Here is a 17577-nt window from a genome sequence, read left to right as displayed (position 1 = left end):
TGTTCTGTTTGCCCTCCTCAAAAATGCATGTAAATTCTCTTCTCTCATATTCAATAAAATAGAAGCAATCTTGTTAAATCAATCAGATTTTCAGACCTCTGAGAGTAGTAAACCTAGTTTGAGATAAGAGGATAATTTTCAGATGAGTAGTGAAATTCCTTGGCACACAGTATTCTGTCTGGGGACATCATTTGGAGAGAAGTCTTCTAGAGATGTTAAATACAAAGATGCCAGGTCCTTTGTGCTTAACACTTAGCTTCATGTGCTTTGTCTTGTTCCTAGGGGCTTTACTGGGCACTCGCTCTTGGCTATTGTTAAAGGTGGGAAAGGGCAAGCAGAGCTTTGATCTTATTTCTCAGAATTTTGGCCTTGTTTTCCTCACTATAGTATTTCTGTCATTCATTAAGTTATATGTGTGAGACTTCAAACACATTCAAAATACAGTTGGGAAAACAAATACAGTTTATGTTTGGCTCTGAAAAATGCAGTACTGGAATAATCATTTGCATCACACCCACCTTAAAAATTCAGATAATTTCAGACATGAGGCTGTAGTTTTGGCCAGTCTAAAGAAGTCACTATCTGTTGTAATTAATGGCTGTAGAAGCTCTGAATCTCTGGCACGTGCTGGTTTGTGCTTTGGACTTTCTAAACCCTTGACAGTGGATGCAAAATTTCTGTTAGTATGAGGACTATAACAGAACAGCTAGTTTATGCCAATAAGTTGCTGCTGCTTAGAGCTGGCTGTGTTATGAGACCTGGCTTTTTTTGTCATTATTAAATGACTAGGTCCCATCCAACCCTCATTGAATTCACTGGGAAAGTTGCCAGTAGCATCAGTGGAAGTTGAACTATGCCCTTAGAGAGGATGTAACCTCAGCAATACTGATGAACTTTGTGCTGTTTTGGTTAAATTATTTTGTCATATTTCACACTCTGTTTATAAACGAGGAATAAACATTACATGTTTGCTGAAGACATGAGCAGTATTTGTTATAGATTATCTTCCTCACTAGGAGCCAGTGATGATGATAATCCATTGACCTGCTGACTCTGAAGCTCTTTAGGAAAAAGAAGTGCAAAATATTATACTGTTTTCTAAGCTGTGTGTAACAAGCACCTGGTTGATGTGAGAACTCTTGAGGTTTAGTGGAAGAAGGAGTTTGAAAAGTTACCGGTTCTTTCCAAGCTGATGATGACCATTAAGTCTCATGAAGCTGGAAAATCATGGCCTCTCCTGCAATTTACTAGTGTTCAGGATGAGTAATGTTTCACAGTAGTGCACTGAGGAGGGGATGTGTGTTTACTTGAATTCAGAATGAGAGCACCTTGCATTTATTTGATCATCACTTTGCTTTCCAGTAGATACTATTACAACAAGTGGAGGCAACTGTATATTATTTCAGTTGAGAGAAGAATAATTAGAAGATAATTTCTCTGACCAAACAGTGTCCTAAATGACAATCAGATAAATTACATTAGACTTAAACTATTTTTTTTGTGCATTGGGGTGTGAATTGGTCTGCATGTGTGCACTGCACACAGACTTTCACGCACTTCCCCTTCAGTCTAAAATAGATGAATGTAATAATCATCCTGCTGAATTCTTGATTTTCCTGTGGTGGTATTCTTCAGCACACATTAAGTTTAAGAACATGTGGTTAAAGAGCTGCACAGCATGTGAAAATGCTCAAGGGAGTAGAGGTGCCTGTTAGTAAATGAATGCATTTATTAGAGCTGTAGGAGTAGCATGGAAGCACTTCTGTGATAAAATACTCAAGCAGTTGTCTGCTGACTCATCTGTTTCCAAAAGGTTGTGTTAATCAATGATTGTTTAGTAACATTTTTCTTCAAGGCTAGATTTATTTCTGTTAGCTGTCTGTTGCACATCATTGCCATATTTCAAGTACATACAAATGTCTGTGGACTCCATTTTGAGTACCAATATTAAAGAAAAAGCTAATTAGAAATATTAAAAAATATAAAGACAGAAGTAGAGTTCCAAAATGATTTCCAGCTCAGATGTAAGAATGCAATCTGTACATCTGACGTGGCAATAAATTAAAGGGCTTTTATTTTCATAAATGAAAATAACATTTTAATCTTTGAAAATTATACATGTACAAAAAAAAAACACCCAAGAAAAACAAAACAAAACAAAACCTTGGATGTTTTCAAGAAATTTTTCATGATTTGAAATATCCAGGCAAAGAAAAGCAGATCTTTAATTGCATCAGATTGGTGTCATGGCTTGTGAGTACTATAGATACAAGCACACATTTAGCAGCAGTACTGTGCCATGTTTGCTGTCATGTGGAGAAAGAGCAATGCACAGCATGCAACTCAACACAACTGTATTAATCTGTGACTTTAACATATAGGATACAGGTGCTGGTGGGCATGTGGAGTATGATGGTAGCGAGGAAGCCATTAAGAGATATGTTTTGAAATGTTTGAAGTAGTATGTGTTTTGGCAAGAATGAACAGCTTAATTGCTATCAAGGAATTTTGAAGAGACTTCAAATCCCAGGAAAGACCATCAGAAATGAAAAAAAAAATAATTAAAGCAAACAACTCTCTTATCCTGTTAAACCTATATGGGCAATGAAATTCAGAATTCAGGTTGAACCTCTTTTGCTGTTCAACACCCTTGTAATCAGAATGCCCTAACAGTCACAGCACATTACTCAACTAATAAAGCTTCCTAATCCAGCTTCTGTGTCCAAATCATTTGATGCCAAATATACTCATAGATTTCACATGTGCATTAAGTTCGTTACAGTTTATCAGTAGCTTATTGCAAGTCAGAACTAGAAAACTGGATTCCAGGTGTTTCTAGCAAGAAAAAAAGTAGAAAGGAAAAAGAAAAAAGACAACAAAAATAACCCCACATTGTTAAATAAGTCTTTTATTTACATGTTGGATGTTTACTCTTAATATAGCTTTCCAACATTCAATATTTCTATGTGACTACTATTCTAATGTCCTTTAATGTCCTTTCCAAGCTGTGGTTATAACCATTTTTCTCTTTATTTTTCTTCCTCCCTCTCCCCCCCCCCCTCCTTTCCTTCAGTTTTGCTTTTGTTTCTCATACTGCAAATTCGAACTGACAAGAAGACTGTAATAGGACTCCAAAACATACCTTGAACAAACATTGTTAACCAAATTACAATTGCTGATGTCATTTACACGCGTTGCCTTTCAAAGGATGAGCATGTTCATTTAATTTGCTTTTTAAATATCCATAACAGTGTCCCCAAGCATTTTAATAAAACAGAAACAGTTAATTATTGCCACATAAGGATATCCAAATACAGTGATTTGCAGCATGCATTTAAATGTATCTGACAGCACTTCTCTCTTGAAGAGAAAATTGTCTAAATTACCAGTTATTATAATTTTTAATAAATAACTCTTATCTTAACTCTGTTTCCATCTTTCTTTCCCACCCCTCTTCAATACTCTTCAACAACCATACTTTCAGTGGGACCATTTCTATTACAGAGTGATTGAGCTCTGATTTACACATCAATTACCCAACTTCATGGAGATTTTCATGCTCCCCTAGCTGACATCAATGAAGCATAACTGCGTAAGAGCTTTTATTTCATCCCGTTTTTTGATAACTCAGACTGATAACTAATCATATTGAAAGACAATGTGCTGTGATACAGGAAACAATAAATGTCCCCCTTTGAAACCTCATCTATTCTTTATACACTTACTATTCAGGAGCTTATCTCTTGTCATCCATTCCCCCAGATTCTTCCACATTCATGTTAAGGAAAGGTTTAGGGCTGCATAATACCAAAAAGAGGAGAAAAAAAAATGAGTGAAAATAACATTTTCTAGGTACCTGGGGTGGGGAACCCTAAAAAAGAATGAAGAATATGACAAATATAAAGAAAAACCTTAGCCTCCTAGCCTAAATTTCCATAAATTGCCCAGGGGTCTCTTGATTGTTTTTTTGTTCAGAGGCTTTAATCTTCTGTATTCTCTATCAAGTGTGCTACAGGAATGGCATTGTTTTTAATGCAAATTCTGAAGAGATTTAGCTCATGTGGATAGATAACCAGTGACCATCTCAAGTGTTTCTCCGCAGAACTGTTGAACATCAAAGATGTTCCGTTTTTAGAAAGAAATCCTTTACCTGGAAGCATAATGTTGGGCATGTTCTGTGCTGGATACTTTCAGTAACCATGCTATGAAGAAGAACACAACATTAATGTAAATGTTAAATATGACAGATAGTGAGAAGTCATAAAGCTGTTATATCATGGCTCGATCAGTCTGGCCAAGTAGTAAAATACCAGGACAAAGAGGCAAGTTCAATGATGGTAAACAGGAGAAGTGTGGTACTGCTTACAATGTTGATTAGTAAGTGAAATGAAGATTGAAGTTGAGCCAGGAGATATATTAACTTGGCCATATTCTCCTTAAAGGTCAGGTTTTGAAATTCCCTTCATTTACTGAATACATTTTAAGAGCTACATTGAAATTAAGACCTGAGGCTGCTTTTTTATTCTTTCCTTTTTTCCTTTTTAATTTTTGACACTTGGAATAAATGTATTGAAATACCAAAGTCTATCCTGGGAGAATCTGGATATGCCAAGGAATCCTGTTCTCCTTCCCTGGTGTCATATTGTGGGACTCTGCTTTTACACAAATTCAGTCAAGTTGTGTTTACTTGCATGGAGAAAGAATTGCCCTGGTGTGGAAAAGCAAGCCTGTATTTTGAGCATGGAAATATTCTCATTGACCCAACTTAGACTTCTCATGTAAGGTAACGAATGGGGTTTTATTTCAGATGTTTAATACCTTTTACAGACATCTGAGTTAGTTTTGAGTAAACTCAGTTTCTGAATTTACTTCACCAGTTTCCCGAGTGCTTGTGACAGAGCAATGATTCTGCCTCAAAGTAAAAACTATGAAGAAATGACCTTGGGAAGAGACTTTCAGATCTCAAATTTATATCATTTTATAGCCACTGTGTCTTAGTTCAGAAGGTTACATTTATTTCTTCTTCCCACAAATGACAAACATTTCAGTTTGAGAACTTCTTTCACCATTTAGGCATATGTGATATTTTAAGGTGTGGGGGTCTGCACTAGTACAGGGGGATTTTTGATTTGGTCACAGTGTGCATTTTTGTAAATTCAGACATGTTATTGAGAACAGCAACTACTTCTTCCCCAGCTTGTGGATAAATGCTGCTTTTTCTTGAATGCTGTTTATTTATCCTTGTGGCTGTAGTCTGTCACTACTATAAAGTCTCTCTGCTGCAGCTTTTTTATTGATTCTTTCCCTATTGGGTTTTTGTTCTTTTGACTTGAATCAACAGAGCAGCGTGCTGTTCTCACTCATGATTCTTCTGCAGCGTTAGGTATTTGATGATTTTTGTTCTCTTTTTTCTACATATCACAGTGACTACTCCTTCAGACTTCTCTAGTCTGACTTACTCTATTCTTTCTCCTCTCTTTCAGGGTCTTGCCCACCTTGTCTAGTCTGTGCTTTGGGGGACTACTTCTATGGTTTTAGTTAGTACATCTGTGAAAATAAAGCCCAAATGCTAAGTCTCAGCCTTTAGCTGTTGGTCTCACTTCATCAGTGTTCCTTTAAGTCTTCCGTCTAACCTCTTGCTCTGTTGCAGCCTGTCCTAAGATGTTGATTTTTTTCTTCAGATCTTTTGTATGACATCCTCTCACTTTAACCACAGATGGTTGCACTGTCCTTTCCAGTATCCCAGATTTTTCTACTCCTTTATGTAGACAATGCATATCTGACTTCTGTCTCTTATTACCAGATCTGCAGTTTTAGCTTTCAATCTGACACCTGCATGGATGCCTGTTATCTTTTGCCTTGATATCACCTCTTTCTGTCTTAGACATCCTCTGCTCTTCCCCATTCTCTGCTTGATCCCGGTTGTCCCTGCAGCCATTGTGGGTGGCAGTGAGTGTGAAGGGTGCAGCTTCATACAGGATGGGCACCTGGCCTGTCACACTTCATCAGCTCACTGCTGTCCCTTAGGGTATCTGCAGCTGAGAAGAATGACAAATGGATGTGTGCTAGTCTGATTTGGAAGGATTAAGTATCTAATGGAGTTACTCAAAATTCATTTGCAGTGTGCCACACTGTTAAACATACCAAAACAATAACGCAGCTGTGGTTACTGTTATTCCTCCCATATCCAGCACACTGGTAGATTGTAGATCACTGGTACCATTCTTGCTGCTTTCCATTCCTGATCTTCTCAGGTTTATGTACATGCTTTCCCATTCAAATGCAATTACTCATCTGACAAGTGCTAACAAAAAATAAAGCTCTTGTATTTAAACTGTGTTGTCACATAATAACTGTTTGGGGAACTGACCCTCTCGGATACAGTGAGTGTTGTGGCCTGGAGCCACATCTTCTCTTAACATAATATTTGCAAAGGTCTGTATTTGTGAATTTCTACTCTCCTAGCTTCAGAGGAGCCATGAAGTATTCCTCATTCTTATGAGACGGACTGAACTCTGGTGTTCCTTGTGATATCTGGCTGTAGTTTTCACTGGCACCTTCAGCACTAATCACATATCTGTGTTTCACAGAACATTAGTTAAGCTAAATATTAAACATAAGCCCCACAGATTGCGTTGTATCTGCATTAAGAGTTTCTGGAGACCATCCATTCAGGCTCTCAGTGCATTGCAGCCTTAGGATCTAATCAGCAGGATTACAAGTAACCCGAAGAAGTTGTTATCTTAATCTGTGGATGATCTTATAATATTTGACTTTTTGTAGCCACAATCAGCATCCTGTCAGGCATTCCCATTGCAAAAGCACATTTACAGAGAAAGAAGCCAAGTAATTGACCTGACAGAATGAGCAACCACTTCCTTTTGAATAGATACTTTGTACACTTAAGGCTGCAATGTGACTTTCTGAGTGGAAAGTTCAAAAAGAACCTTTGATTATTTTTTTTTCTTTTTAATTGTTTTAGGTTTTGTTCTCAGAAGAGAATATATGAGAGAGTGATTTGGGTTGATGCAGAGATAGCAGTTCACTTAGGGCTTTGCTTGTGTTGCAAAAATGGATGCTCAGTTTGGCAGTCTGTAAACATCTCTGGGGTCCGGGGCATGAGAGGCATCTTTGTGCTCAACTTTTGGTGCATGGAATAAGTATCTTTCATAGACACACACACTAACAGAGGAGTACTTCACCATATTGTGTTGGAAAATGGAGGTTTTTTCCAAACCTTTTGCTGTTGTAAATACTTAAGCTAAGGCTTAAGTTAACATCTTTTAAAGTGATGACGTTTGGAATTACAGCTATTTGCGTAGTTTTTATACTTGTGGTTTTGTGACGTGTCACAACACGCACCTTAACAGTCTGAGAGGTTTTGTGGCTTTTTCTCAAGTAGGATATGGTTTGATGCTGCACACAATTCCATAAAGACTTTGCATGCTTGAGACCAGAACTGCTTTTTTAGATAGCAAAGCACGAGAACCTCACATGAAGGTTGAGGTCTGTTTTGTGCTGTAACCTGCGATTCTGTGATCTGTGTGTTCAGGGGCCAGATGCAATTTGAATGGGCCTGGGACTTCACCATAAATCTCCAGTCCAGTGTTGCCATTAGAACACAGCTCTAATCTTCATGAATCGTTTTTTTCTGAGGTGAACACTGGCAGTGTGTGCAATAGGACTACTTCTGTAAACAAAGATTACTTCTGCAGGATATAAACCCCTGCTTACACTAGGTCCACTCCATAGGCTGGCATCAAGACTGGGTTGATAGCTTTGTAATGATCTCATTGTACTGTAAGAGTCACAGCACCTGTAAGACTGCCAAAGAAACCCCCAGAAAAATATCCCATGAAATATATGAATACATTGTGTTCTTGCTGCTCCTAGGCTTCAGCCAGCCTCTGCTCTGGAAGACACTTGGACTAAGATGGGATCAGCCTTGTCCTCATCTTCGTGTACCAATTTGGGAAATAATTTGTATACACTCCCATTCCTGTAGATTTTAATCTTGATTTAGGACGTGAAAGGAAGGGAGACTTGTTCTTCCCTTCAGAACAGGTTGTTTGTTGTTTGCATTAGTGTGCCAGCAATATGATCATCTATAGTATAGAAAAAATGACTTCTGCCTACAACAAATTCCCTTCTGTCTCCCTCAGGAAGCCAGCAAATAATACTATAGCTTCAACAAAAATATCAAGAATGATTTTTGTTGCTGCCAGGGATGTCACTAAATCAGGAGGTGTTAAATAAAATGTGGCGTCATTCAGCTCAGCCTCTGTAGGTGACTGCATTCAGTTTAAAAGCCACACTCAAGCTTTAATCAATCCAAGCCTGAGTAATCTTGAATTGCTTAAACCAATTATTAACTCTTTTTAAAATTTTTTTTTATTTTGGTATCTCTTTGTGGCATTAGTCTGCCTCTTTTTTTTTTAACTGATTTTCCTTCCCTGTACAAAAACAAGTATAGGAGTGTAAAAGATACATGGAGTCATCAGGCAACAGACATATGCTTTCCTGTGCTCTCTGCAGGGCTTGCAGGTTCAAACACAACCTGCCTGAATCCTAAGAACTTTAATTGAGTAGATAAAGAGGTCCTCATAATTATAAACTGCAGTAGGTATAACAAGAGGCTAAATACATAGCTGTGGTTTTAATTAGCTGGTGCTTCAAATTAGTAATTGTGGTTTCACTCAGAAATCAGTGACTTTATACACTGTTAAAGCCTCATCACTGTGCAGTTCATTCCTCATTATATCTCTCGGCGTGAAGCTTTCAATACAACATCATGCTGAGCTAAAAAGGCAAAAGTTGTAGATATTTGGTTATCTTCCAAGTGCAGTGGAGCTCTGTGGAGATTTAATTCATTCTTGCCAGAGACAGGAGAATTAACTCTTCTTTGTTACGTATGTAATATGTATGTTTGTATGTGTTTGTATGTGGAGGCTGTGCTTGGATGTGTGCATACATGTCCAGAGTCTACTGGGGAAATGCTGCTTAGTACAATAGATAACATCAATGCCTATACTGAATCTGCTATTCAAATTGTCGTCTGGAATTTGGTAGCTAATTAGCTGACACAAAGCAGAGCCAAAAGCTTCATAACAAGTCAAATATGGGTTGAAAGCACAGAAGTGTCCCTTAATGCTTGTCATGTGAGAGGTTTTCAGTGCAAGTTGAAGCACACATCTTTTCCTTTCCTCTTTTATTTCCTATTTTTCCCCCTCCTTCAGAGTTTTAATTATATCTTTTTCCTCAGAGGAGCAGGAGGTAGTTTGCAAAGCCAAGAGACCAAAGTACTGCAGGGCTATTCAAGGGAGAAGTGAATGTGGTTTCTCAGCTTGTCATCTAGGTCTGGCAGGTGCACAAAGTAAGCTGACATACAGATAAGTGCCACTTGCCGTTGCTACACTGAGGCACTGGATCCTTTTATGTTTGTTTGCATGTGGAATTATCTGATACTGGAGTCAACTATCCTAAAGTCTCTTTTGGGAGCCTGCTCCAAAAGGATATTTTTTAAACACCACCACCCCCCCTCCCCGGCCCTTAACATCCACAACGAAGCCGTACATAAACTTTAAGAAGTACATGGGACAGAATTAAGTGATCTAAATCACATAAGGCTGAACAGGACCATTGAGATGGATGGAGTCAAATGTTACGCAGTCAAATGGATCTGAAGATGTTGCTGTGCATCACTGGCTTCAGATTTACTTTCTCTGCACGTGTGCATTGGTGTGTATGTGTGCACGTGTGTTCTACAGGCCATTCATGCAAGTGCATCAAAGTAGCTTTTTTTCTTTTTTTGCATAATGCTCTGTTATTTTGAAAATATCAATTCTGTCTCTTTTTGGTTTAGCAGTGTACTGACTGTCCTACTGACCAGTTTCACTTAGTATGGGAATCCCAAGTTTCTATTTGGGAAAATTAGTCAGTGGCAGCTTCTTTCTTTCAGAACTCTCCTCAAGAGTTGCATTGTTGCTGGTGTTTTGCTGCTCTTACTGGTAGTGTCACTGATGGATGTATCACTAAATTATGGGGAAAATAATGTGTTGCCTTTTTCTGTCTTTCTCTTCAGTCACTATGAACAAGACCGGAGTGCACTTAAGCGGAAAGAATGGGAGAGAAGAAACCAAGAAGTCCAGCAAGATGAAGACCTCTTTGCTTCAGGCTTTAACCTCTTTGGTGAACCCTACAAGGTAAACCTCATGGTTATGCTTTATATTTTCAGAATGTCTTTTACCTGAATACATTTTACAAATACAAACAAAGCTTCTTATCCCTAATAACAAATGGAAGTAACTCATCTGCCTGGGTGCTTATACTTATGAATACAGTGATTATCCAAATCAGCATAAGGTGGCAGAGTAACCTGAATGCTCTGCCCAGTGTTACATGTTGGCATTGACAGAATCAGGAGTTTTGGTTACAGTCCAGTTCAAGATTGCCTCCTCTAAACACAGAACAAAGTCCTGCAATAGAAATATGTGCAGCTGATATCTCTAGAAGCGACTTCATTCCTACAGAGACATCACTTAGTCCTTTTATTTTTAAGAAGATATGCCTGAGTTGTTAAAACCAGTGTCCTCTCTGGAGATAATGAGTCCATAAGCTTTCTTGTGCAATCATAACCATCCAAAGAAGTCTTTTGGGAGACTGAATCTTTGGGGAGCATAACAAGAATATGAAAGAAACTTATGACAAGCCTTATTCTCTCTAAGGAGCTTTGCTGCCTGAGATTTTCCTCACCAAGGGATGTCCCTCTTTATGATTTCTGCTGCTTTGATTTTCAGTAAGACATTCCCTGAAGAATTCATCAGAATGTAAATTTCCATATCTCTTTCTCCTCCCAATCAGTGACATCCATTGAAAGGCCACCACTTCATCTTTCCATTTTTACATTGTTAGCAGCCATAGGGAGGATGAGGGCTCTTTGAAAATTGTCTGAAAAGAAGGAGGAAAGACTGACATTATTATCAAATGGTGTCTAATAATTATAGACTAAGAGACTGTGCCTGATACACTTGACTCCTAGCTGTATTTGGTTCCAGCTGACTAAGGAGCAACAGGCTTGGGATGATCTTGTGAGCTGAAAAGCCCCTGGCTTAAGTGCAAAGTAGTGAAGGTGTCTTGAAAAACATTTGAAAGGTGTCTTTGAAATCCAGGAGTGCAAGGTAACGGAAGTACAGAACAAGATGTCAGAGCTAAAAAGGACATCTGTCTTATTTGTACTATTGACTAGAATCCACTACTTCACCCTATAAATTACCATCAGGATGGGCCAAATTTAGCTTTCCCTGAACTGCAGCTGGACTGCATGCCAGGTCACTCTCCCATTGTCCCAGCTGGGACACTTCTCAAGGGTAGAGATTCTTTACCTTAGAGATCCTTCTTTACCCAAAGCAGAACAATTCCTTTACCTGTGACAAACCTCAGTAGGTAACTAAAAGCATGCTGAATTAACAACATGAAACATTACTAATCTGTGGCACTACTCAATAATATTGTAAGTCTTGTATGGGTAGTTCCATTAGACATAAATTGTTGCCCAAGTCTCAAACTATGATTGAATCTAGCTGCACCTAGACTCCAAACGTTTAGAAAATAAGGGGGTCCACTCTGAACCTCATGATTCAACAGGAGGATTCTCCTTACTCTTTGCATCTCTGGTCTTTGCATGAATTATCCTAACTTGATTTTAACTTGGATTTCATTTGCACATTTCTTCCATGCAGTAATTAATAAGATGAACTTTGCAATCAAACTTACTGAACCTTGTCAAACTGCTGTTAAACTGCATTACATTCCCTCAAACTTACTGAACTCAGTCAAATGATTATTTTGCCTCAGTAAAACATATTGCTGCTTTACTCTTTTGAGCAAGATGTATTCCAGTCATCCGTGACAGGAGACTTACTCAGCCAAATAAGGACTATGCACTAGGACATGTCTTTGTAGGGTTATTTCTGTTTGTTACAAAAATCTTATCGGTGCACTGTTTCTGCATTGGGCCACATTTTATCTCCCTTATGGGAATAATAACTTGCTATGAACCTATTTTGCTAAGAGTTCCTGCAGGTCGTGCAAATATATTGGATTATGTGAGTGGCTATTTGGATTTCAAATATAGACCAGTATTCAAATCACTGCAAAATTTTGTGTCAGAAACCAAAACATCCCCCCAGCCCCAAACATCTACTGTACTCTAAGAATTACAACGTCTTATCTTAGAGCTGTTTAGCACATACATATTTGCACCAAGCATACACAGAGCATATGTTTTGTCAAAACCTGAAAAACTAAAAAAGCAAAAAGTTACCCTGAGCAAATTGTTTGTATTACTTTTCACCTGCTTGGCACAGAATTTTTCAGATCTGCAATTATAAATTGCAAAAGATAAAAATTAAAAGGAAATTGCCTGCAAACATAGTTCAATTTGTTGTAAATTTCTTAGGAAAAGAGAATCAAGACTAAATAGGAAAGCTAGGTCTTGCATACATTTTACACTAGGGAGGGGGAAGCAGAATGGACAATGTTCTAGATGGCTACTTTCTTCCTGAGTTCTGCTTTGCCAAGAACCAGTTGTAGCACAGAGAACTAGTGAAAGCTGGATCTAACTCCTGGTAGATGTGTGGCAACTTAAGTGTAAAGCTAAGTTCAACATTTTACTCGTGTTTATTCTAAAACAGAAGGACTGTGAGGTGAGAACAAATATTCTGCATGTTTGGTTTTAGTTCCTTTTACATGTTGAGCTGAACAGATGTTTGTGTGTGCATGAGACTCAGGGCCTGTGCATACAATGAGCTGCGCCTATCTTGTCTCTTCTAGTTGCTCTGAGAGGGAGCAGAATTAGCTAAAACACTGTGCAGCAAGGTCACCTCTTGTGGCTTGTGATGTGCACACCACGATGCACATCCACAGCTGGGTTAGCTCTACTAGTGAGATTGGCTCAAGGGATATCTGATACATTTCTGAAACATCTAGAGGTGTGAGGCAAGGTGGAGACTACAGTGCAAAGGGAAGGTTAGAAATATTAGGGTCTCAGGAAATAGAGAACACCTCTTTTCACATCTTCTATTTCATAGAACCATAGAATCAACCAGGTTGAGAGACCTCCAAGATCATCCAGTCCAACCTAGCACCCAGCCCTGTCCAGTCAACTAGACCATGGCACTAAGTGCCTCATCCAGTCTTCTCTTGAACACCTCCAGGGATGGTGCCTCCACCACCTCCCTGGGCAGCCCATTCCAATGCAAATCACTCTCTCTGTGAAGAACTTCCTCCTAACATCCAGCCTATACTTCACCCCGCACAACTTGAGACTGTGTCCCCTTGTTCTGCTGCTGGTTGCCTGGGAGAAGAGACCAGCCCCCATCTGTCTACAGCCTCCCTTCAGGTAGTTGTAGACAGCAATGACATCACCCTGGACTTAGTTTCCTTACTTGTTTATCGTTCCTTTGTCTTTTGCTTCAAAGAGACAAGAGAAGAGACTGTTGGGGTAGAGAATACCACCACTGCTCTTCTGATGTTTAAAGACTGAACAACTGGCAGCTGTTCTAAGATCACTTTAAAGTTTGGGATATAAAAACTTGGTCAAAGAAAGCAGTCCAAATATTCTCAGGGAGCTTAGTGTCAGTGTATATCACAAGTAGTGTGGAGTATCTGCCTCCACCTGTCATCTCCTTGCTCTGGCTGCTGGAGAATCTTTCTTTATATCACTCCATCAAATAACATGTGGGTGATCGTTATAGGTTTGGACAAGCGCGTGTTTCTCTGTGCTGATTCTTTGTAGTATGTGCATGCCTGCACATACGTGAAAAGAGATTTCTGCGGGTGTTTAAAATACCTTTGTACATAGGTATTGTCTTGGGTTCAAATGCAGGTTCCCAGAGACTCTAATAAATTTAATAGTCCCAATGACAATTTATAGAATTTATAGAGTGCCCTCCCCTCTTCCCCCTCCTTTTCCCAAAAGACAGGGAGAGAGAGAAAGGTAGGGGCACCCAAATAAATCAATCTCACTCAATTTGGAAGTTAAAAAGGAAAAGTTTAACAATAACTTAGAAAAGGTATTGGAGGTAGGGGAGTTTACAAAAGATAAGGAAGGGAAAACAGCAAAATACAACAAGGGATGAATACAACCCGAGTAATGTGGTGGTGTCTCTGCCTCGTGGCTGCCACGTGGTGTGCTGGTATGCAGTATGAGTGTGTGGGTCAAGAGGTAGCAAAGGAAAAGAGAATGAGGAGCAGGAAGTGCTCCTCTTTTATACCACAGGAAGTGAGGGGAGTGGGCTAACCATCACCTGGAGTGTGGCCCACCCCTGGGGAGGGGCCAAGACCCCCAGGGTCAGGTTCAGGGTCACTCCGCCAGGAGTATTAACCCTATACAGGTATTAAAAGGTAAAAGTGTTCTTCTGAAGCTCTGCTGTTTCATGTGGGGAAACAATATCTCTGACAATGTGATGACACCCAGCATCGTTTTGGGAAGGTCAGGGAATGACAGCTGTGTTGCGCTTTAATGCGAGTGGGTTGCAGGTCTTGCCTTCAAACTCTGGTGCATCCTGCTAATGCTTGGTTTTGCAGAAGAGATCAGTGAAGAGCCTGCAGCGTTAGGACAACAGACATTTGAAAAAGCAATGTCAGAGTTTTCTGGAGAGAGGCTGCAATTTCACTGCTAAATTGTTGATGCCTTTTAATGTTTTGAATTAGTAAAGAGTTTCAGAGATGAGTATTTTAGAGAAAACAGTAGGAGTATTCTTCTACTTTTCAAAGGAATTGCCTCAGAAGAGTTCAGCTTGAGAAGGAGAGCGCAATGGGCAGCATTTCCATTGGGGAGCCTTTGGTGAATGTTAAATCATTTATCTTTTTCAGGTAAAGGCCCTCCACGCTATTCAAGCTTAGCATAAAAAAGATCTCAGTTTCTAATCCATGGAGGTTAGTTTAACTATGAGGCATGCAAAAGTGAAAGAATTATGAAACCTCAAGTTTCATACAAATTTTCACAAAACCCTTGAAAATTGGGCCTATAAGTTTGAGTGCATTAGTTCTTCCCTTTGTAAAACTATAATGCAATAGCTAGCTAGCAAATTAGTCTCCCAATAGGATTCTATTACAGATCTTTATGGAAAGCAATAGAAGCAAATGTAGGAAGGTGTGCATTTCCTAAATTAACACGAGCTTAGAATGAGGGGGAAGGCTACTAGCCATGAGTCATAAACCAGACATAATTTATGCCATGAAATACTCAGAAAATGCTGCATTTCCTTGATAGCAGCAAAATTGTGATTCAACATGCTGTTCAGAAAGTAAGATGTACAGAGGTTTCCTTTAAGAAATCAGCCAATTATCTGGATTATGAAGGTAGAAATTGTTCCCACTCTGCAAGTAACAAAGAGCAACCAGAAATTATGACTGGGTTTTGTGTCTCTTGCTGGTTTCCAGGCTTCTCAAGAATACTCTGCTTCTTAGAAGAGTCTTGAATTTGTTGAGGAATTAAAATAAAAGCATTAATGTTATACATATGTCTTAAATGCTAGTATTACACTGTGTTACACATCTGAGCTTTTGGGTTTGTGATGCATAAGTCTGGTCTGAGGTTTATTTAAATACAAGCCAAATTACCACTCATATTCACTGTATTTTTTTCTGCTTTGCAATGTGATCCAAAGGCCACTGAAGAGAGTAATAATCCTTCCACTGACTTCAATAGCGATTGGATATTAGCTTTAGTACACTTAAAAGATGCTAAGGACATTTAAATTAATTTAATCTCCATGCTTTTTCAGGAAATATTTTTTATTAATATTCCCAGTAAAATGACTACAAAAAATAATTCCTAACATCTCTAGAGTGGTTATCTCCAAGGTGTGGGTGTTCTGCATAAAACAGAGTTAATATCAAACAAAATTATATTTATTATGTGACATGTAAAAGAAAATAAGTTGGGAGAATCAGATACCTCCAACACAGAAATGACTGAGAAGCTCTACATTCCAATTAATATTTTGATTCTCTCTGTGAGGATCTAGACAAGAGCTGTTTAATGTCGAAGCATTGCAGTGATGATCCAAGCCTTAAACTTTTGCTTTCCAGAGTAAGCCAAATGCACCCTGGCAGCGCAGATGAACCAGAGGTGAAGGTTGTTAGGCTTTTTTTTTTTGCTGTTGTTGACACTTGATTGTTTCCCATGTCTATCCCATAAGGAGTTAAAGTGTTTGGGGAAGGAGGAAGCAGAAAAGTATGTAAGTGTTTAGACTTCGCATCATAATTCCTGCTGGGCCCTTAAGCACAATGGAATCTCCTTGTTTTAAATTTGGGGGTTGAACAGAGAGAGTCTGGTTTTGGCTGCTGCCCAAACAGCTCATTGTGCAACTCAGTTGAAGGAGACTGCTCATATACAAAGAACTTATTCTTGGCTTAGCTAGAATGTAATTTTTGCTACTAAAATGACCAACCTAAAGATTTAGAGAATAAAAGTGATTCGTGGTTCCCCACAACTGGGATTATTAACTGTGTCAGTTAGGAGCACTGGCAAAACGTATATAGATGGGAACAACACTGAACAGTTAATTTTAAAATCCCTACCTCAGTGCAGTGGTAATATATGTTACAATCCCTGAGAATGAGCAAAAGGAAATTTGCATTTATTACCTTCTCTTTCAACATTTTTTTATGTCATTTGTAGTAGTAAGGAAAAAAAAACCCACACCCTTCTACACTATTATTCTCATCTCCTGTCTACTTCAGCAGTGGGTAGTATAAGCAAATATTTCAGGAGAAATCCATGTCTGGATATTTTTCATCGCTCAAACCTTCTGCATAATACTCAAAGAAAATGGGATCAGTGGCATGGTAGAAGCCCTTGCTGAGGACTGAAGTGTGACCATGCACGAGCTCAGAGTGCTGCCTTTCCCCACCTTTATGGCCCGCTGTTGAGCTTTTGTTAGACTGTGGGATGAATTGCTGTACAAACCCAAACATAAGTAAAACTATGGTTGGCTGTATTCTGAAGTATCTTACAGACATTTCAAGTTTGCCATTTAATTCCAGACTGTAGAAGTTCACCATCTGCTTGAACAGGAAATCTAGTTTTGCTGTGTTTTTCTCCTTTGAGTCTTGTAATAAGAATGGGGAATAAGATGTTATAGTTATCTGCTGGTCATTTAATTGATCATAAAGGTCAGTAGAAGGATGGTACTTCAGGTCTCTATGGGGGGAATTAGAACAGAAAGAGAGGAAATTATCTGTGTATTAATTACAGCTTTTAGTGAGTGAAAGAGAAAAGGTAAAACAACCAGAAAAACCCACTTCATGCTTCAAAAGAAAAAGTATGATTGCAGCGAAACATGGATGTGTCAGTATTTATGTGATAATTACTGGAATTCAAGGAAAAGCACGATTCACAAATAAAACCAGCCTACAGACAACGAAAGAATCCTGATACTTGAGAAGGGGGCAGTCATGTCTGTTTATGTTCTGTAAGAAAATATTTTTTGAATGATCTTTTATTTGAAGCTCCTGTAGCATTTGAGTGGGTAGAAGCTTTTTCTCTTCTGAATTCAGATGGTAGATACT

The 17577-nt window shown here is 38.8% G+C and overlaps 1 protein-coding gene across 4 annotated transcripts in view; it reads left to right on the top strand.

Annotated features, from left to right (window-relative positions):
• AFF2 (ALF transcription elongation factor 2) overlaps positions 1 to 17577 on the top strand; it is a 357624-nt gene that overhangs the window by 77172 nt on the left and 262875 nt on the right. For all 4 annotated transcript variants that reach the window (XM_064159592.1, XM_064159590.1, XM_064159591.1 and 1 more), the window contains exon 2: positions 10082 to 10202. In XM_064159592.1, the coding sequence (XP_064015662.1) occupies positions 10082 to 10202 (121 nt within the window). The remainder of the gene's footprint in view (positions 1 to 10081; positions 10203 to 17577) is intronic.

This window comes from Pogoniulus pusillus, chromosome 19 (genome assembly GCF_015220805.1).
Source record: "Pogoniulus pusillus isolate bPogPus1 chromosome 19, bPogPus1.pri, whole genome shotgun sequence".
Taxonomy (NCBI): domain Eukaryota; kingdom Metazoa; phylum Chordata; class Aves; order Piciformes; family Lybiidae; genus Pogoniulus; species Pogoniulus pusillus.
Note: the sequence above shows the minus strand (reverse complement) of the source record. Positions and strands in the feature narration are given on the sequence as shown.